General features: G+C 34.2%; 1 protein-coding gene across 1 annotated transcript; it reads left to right on the top strand.

Moving 5' to 3' along the window:
- Window positions 1-4,198: 4,198 nt before the first annotated feature.
- Window positions 4,199-5,116, top strand: LOC107828416 (PRA1 family protein B4-like). The gene has a single exon (XM_016655711.2). The coding sequence runs from the start codon at window positions 4,234-4,236 to the stop codon at window positions 4,894-4,896; it is 663 nt and encodes a 220-aa protein (XP_016511197.1). The 5' UTR covers window positions 4,199-4,233; the 3' UTR covers window positions 4,897-5,116.
- The last annotated feature ends 370 nt before the right edge of the window (window positions 5,117-5,486 follow it).

The raw sequence follows: 5,486 nt of genomic DNA, 5'->3' as shown, positions 1-5,486 counted from the left end.
TATTATTTTTTAAAAATTCTGACGTCAAAATAAAAAATGACCGTTGGGCAATGGCCATTTTTTTTTACTTTTAGCTATTTCGGCCTATTTCCTTACTAAAATAGCCCCTTCATCCCCTAATAATTGATAAATTACATTCTTAGCCTTTTAATAATTATAAATAGCCCCCCTCTTCTTCATTTTTTTTTTCCACAACTTGCTCTCTTCTTATACTCTAATTCTCTCCCAATTCCCTTTTGATTATTGAATTGCTTATTGCTTTCAAGTTCTCAATTAATTAATATTTCAAGTTTATCAATTATTTACGGTAGCCACTACAATATTACAATTATCAAGTGAAGTGTGGTTATCATTTTTGTTAGGTTCAAGTTAAATCATGCCCCATGCTTCTAGAATGCGCTCACATGTTTGGGAACATTTTGAGGTGGTAGAAGAAAATGGAGAAGTTCGCAAAGTTCAGTGCAAGAATTGTGGTCTAGTCTTTAATGTTCGTCAAAAGGGGGAAGACACAGCTGGTTTAAGGAGGCATATCAAGGGTTGTCTTGGGTGTCCTCCATCAATTCGTATTTTAAGTTGATTTGAGACAATTTATGTTATTTTGAATTTGTTAGACTTATTTAAGCTTAATGTGTTAGGGGTCATTTGATTTGAATACGGCTTATGCCGGGATAAATTATACTGGTATAAGTTATGCTGGGATAAGTTATGTTGGGATTAGTTATACCGGGATTGTTTTTTATCCAATGTTTGGTATGTTGTATTAAATATGACAATTGCATAATTTGTAAGAAGAATGTATAAGTTATACCGGTGCTAATTACCCCACCCTCTATAAGGTATAAGTTATATCGGTGTTAATTTTAATCCTAGAATAACTTATACCTGGTTTGCTAACCAAACGAAGTATTAAGGCGGTATTAAATTTTTATACCAGCACTATACCTTCTTATATCTCATACCAAACGACCTCTTAGTGTATTAGACAAATTAATTGAAGTATTATTATGCAATAAATATATGAAATGAAAGTCTTTGAAGTTTGATCCTTACATATTGGTCTTATTAAATAATTTTATATAGCCACTTAGTTTCAATTTTCAAATTTTATAGTTCAAATTTCAAATTTAAAACTTTAAATTTTAAAGTTTAAAAAGTTTAATTTTAAACCTTAAAAGTTTGCAAACACTTAAGTATCAATAATATTGAATAAGAAAAACAAAATATACTAAAAAAAATTAAGTAACCCGGCCCGATCCGACCTCGTTAAGCCCGAACCCGGACGAGCTCACTAAAACCCGAAAAATTCCAGCCCACTACCAGCCCAGAACCCCAACCCACTAACAGGCCGGGACAATAACCGGACAAACTGTTTTTTTCTGTGTCCAGCCCGGACCAGCCCGTCCGGTTAAAACCTTTAGTCGATGATCTTTCTGAAACAACCTCTCTGCCCTCTAGGATGGAGGCAAAATTTGCGTACATACTATCCTCCCAGATCCCACACATTGAATTACATTGGATTGTTGTTGTTGTTGGATAGTAAATGTTCTGTTTAATATACAGGGAATGTAAGTAGCGAGACACTCTCTGCAGTATAAGCATCACATAAGCAAGTGTGTCGGAGCTAGTGTTTTAAGTATTAGAAGAAAATTTTAAAATAAAACCAACTGAAAAAGTAGTACAGTAACTTGCAATTTGATCGCAACCTTTTGTGGTCATAAGCAATCTGTTTTTATAAATATAGTGTATTATATAATGTGTAGAGCCCGTTTGGCTTAGCTGATTTAAAGTAGCGGATAAGTATTAGGTGTTGAAAAATACTTTTAAGTGCTGAAGCTGATTTAAAAAATAAGCAGTTACGTGTTTGGATAAAAGTGTTGAAATTAATAATAAGCAGTTGAAGGACTGGGTATACGAAGAGTTTTGTTTTAAAATAAAGTATTTTAGGGATAGAATATTAAATATTTTGGTCAAACCTAAAGTGCTTATAAGCTAAAATTTAATAAGTTGGGGGAGACCAACTTATTACTTTTGGCTTATTTTTGGCTTATAAGCACTTAAATTATAAGCACTTTTAATTTTACCAAACACGTAGATAAGCCAAAAAGTGCTTATAAGCCAATTTGACCAGCTTATAAGCTTAGCCAAACACCCTCATAGTCAAATTTGGGAAGGAAACTAGAAGAAAAAGAACCATTTCCAGGTGTACATAATTCAAGATGTAAGTGTTAATAAAATCAGAGGCGGATCCAGGATTTAGAGGCTCCGGGTGCCACAAAATTTTAACGTAGCCATGCTACAATTTACATGGTCTAAATGAGGTATAAAGTTAATCGATTTTGTCTATTTGGGGTTCGGTTCGGGTTATTCGTCTTTGAAGTTAATATAGACAAATCGATCGAGCAAATACATTACGTAATTATTATAGATTATGCATTTTGAATAAGAAAAAAGGCTCGTTATCAATCTATATTTTAGATACTCAAGGCAAAAACTTATACTAATAAGCACTCTAAACATTAAAACAGAAGCAAGTTTACAGACATTTTTTAATTTACTATTTTTTATGAAAATTAACTCACTCAATATTATATATAATTATCCTATTTTAGAGAAATCTGACAATAAAATAAACTTTCATCCTTGATTAGAACAATAACTTATTCAAGATTTTTTTTTTTTTTGGTTTCCGCAAAGAAATTTACTGGAATTGTGCTCCAGAAGAAAAAAAATTATTTTTTTTATCGTCTATATATAAATTATGGAGGAATTGGGAAAATGCAACAATGTGTGTGTGTTGGGGGGGGGGGGGGGGAGGGAGGGGTTATGAGGAAAGATCAGATTTTTGAAAGAAAAAGATTTTTATATTTTATGTTTAAAGAAAAGAAAAGGAGAAAAGAAATTTCAAAGAAAAAAGAATCAAAGGAGCAAACCTCCTATAACTATAGCTGTCTTAAAATGCACCAAACAACACATCTAAGAAAATTGTGCTGCGCAGGAACTCAAGCTTTTTGGGTGGGATGACAGTACACTGCCAGTGGCACCTTCAGTTATTTGTTAATGAGGGCGCCACTTAAAATATTTCACTATATTCCTTCTGTATATACATGCATCTACACATAATGAAATACTTTTATTCCTTCTGAATAAAATATTTTCGGGATGTGTCATATTTGCAAATAATGAAATACTTGTATTTATGCCCAAACAATAGTTAACTTGTCTGTTACGAAGCATTCTTCGGATGAATCTGATTTTGTGTTTTAAAAATATTATGCCAAGGTCACTTTAATTTCCAAAGACGCGTGAGTGATTATATTAGCTTAATAATAGTCCTTACCAAAAGAATTACATTAGCTTAATGGTGAAGTTAAATAGAGATTTCGTATACATAAACTTCGAGGAGAAAAGAAAATCGTATGCACATCGGAAAAAAAGAAAAAAATTATATAGCGCGTGAATCCACCGACGAATATCGGTTCTAGTTTCTCTCTCAGTCAGAGTCGTAACAATTAAGAAAAAATCCCAACCTTTGTATAAATTAGGTGTGTTAGTCAGTTGGGTATGATATGATATTTAGATATTTCGATTCGGTATTTTTGGTATTCGATTTCTTAAAATTTTATTCCAATATCGTACCTAATTAAATTCGATGTGGTTCGGTTTTTCTCCTTTCAGTTTCGATTTATTCGGTTCGGTAACTTCGGTTTGAATACTAACTAATACATAGAGCCATACACTCTAATATTCTTAATTAAAGTACTCAAAAATATAAAACTAAAAATATTTGTTGACAAAAATTTTGTCCAAAACTAGCAAATATCGACCCAAATAGAGAAAACTGTACATAAAAAAATATTTTATCGTTAGAAATGTGTTGTTACTTGTTTAGAGCTAATTGAAGAACTCTGAGAATAAAGGAAAATAAAATTTTAGATTTTTTTATTTATATTATAATTGATAATATGTGTTTTGTGTAATATAATATATATTTCGGTACGATATCGGTATTTCGCTATTTTATCTTAAAATACCAAATATCATACCTAATATCAATTTTTTTTAAAACTTATATTAAATACCATACCAAATATCAAAATACTGTATACCAAATATCAAAATATTCAGTTTCGATAAAGCAATTCGGTATTTACCAAATTATGTCCGGCCCTAGTATAAATCGCCCTTATTTACTCTCAATTACCGATTCTCTCCCTCTCTCTCTCACACGAGCAAATGGCAGCCACATCTTCACCAGCAGTCCTCCCACCAACCTTCGTACCACCCCCCACCGACACGGCGCAACAAATCGGCCCAACACCAGCATTCCGTTCATTCATCAACCACATCTCCACCACCGTCCAAACCGGTTTCTCCAACCGCCGTCCCTGGTCCGAGCTCCTCGACCGGTCCGCTTTCTCCAAACCGGAATCGTTCTCTGACGCCACTCTCCGTATGCGCAAAAACTACACCTACTTCCGTATCAATTACCTCTCTGCCCTTGCCGTTGTTCTTGCATTTTCACTCATTACAAACCCTTTTTCCCTTCTTGTCCTTTCCGGCCTCCTCGCCGCTTGGCTTTTCCTTTACCTTTTCCGGCCTTCGGATCCGCCTTTGGTTATATATGGACGGCAGTTTTCTGAGAGGGAGACGCTGGGTCTGCTTATTCTTTCAACTGTGGTTGTGATTTTCTTGACATCTGTTGGAAGTGTGCTTGTTTCAGCTTTAATGATTGGTCTTGCGATTGTGTGTACGCATGCTGCTTTCAGGGTCCCTGAGGATCTTTTCCTTGACGATCCACAGGACTCTCCCGCTGCTGGGTTTCTCTCTTTCTTGAGCGGCGGTGCCGCCAATGCTGCCGCCGTAGCTGTCGCCCCTGCTGTTGCCGCTAGGGTTTGATCAAATATTTTGCGGTAGTTTCGTTTCTTTTCATAAAATTTTGTGAATGATTTGCTATGTTAAGTAGATAAAAGAATGAGAGAAATGGGATGCAAATAATGCTCTATGTAATATGTACTTAATTTTTTTAGACGCAAAACTGGGAATTTGTAATTTGGATCTACCTACTTGGGAGTTTAGTTAGTAATTTGTTATGGAGAATGATGTTAATTGTTGTGATTGATTTATTCGTTTCTGCTAAGCATATTTCGTGTTATTCTTATAATTGGATTTGGTTGGTATTGATCAGATCTGGGTGGTGTTGGTATGAACATAGACACGATTTGGCGGTATAAAAAAGATTGATTGATGGGGTTCTGTTAGGGTGACCAGGCAGTTGTTTTCTTAATGTTATGAAGTCTTTTGTTATTTTAGTTGGTGAAAGAACAATGAAGATATGATCACAAATGGCTTACGTACAAAATGTTAGATGTAGCACTTAATTTTGGTTTTCTTATAATTTCGATTACCAACTTGGGAGTCTAGTTAACGTTATTTGTTATGCAGAATGATGTCCATCATATAGGTTGATTCACATATCTGGTAATCTA

Source organism: Nicotiana tabacum, chromosome 10, assembly GCF_000715075.1.
Source record: "Nicotiana tabacum cultivar K326 chromosome 10, ASM71507v2, whole genome shotgun sequence".
In the NCBI taxonomy this organism is placed as follows: domain Eukaryota; kingdom Viridiplantae; phylum Streptophyta; class Magnoliopsida; order Solanales; family Solanaceae; genus Nicotiana; species Nicotiana tabacum.
Note: the sequence above shows the minus strand (reverse complement) of the source record. Positions and strands in the feature narration are given on the sequence as shown.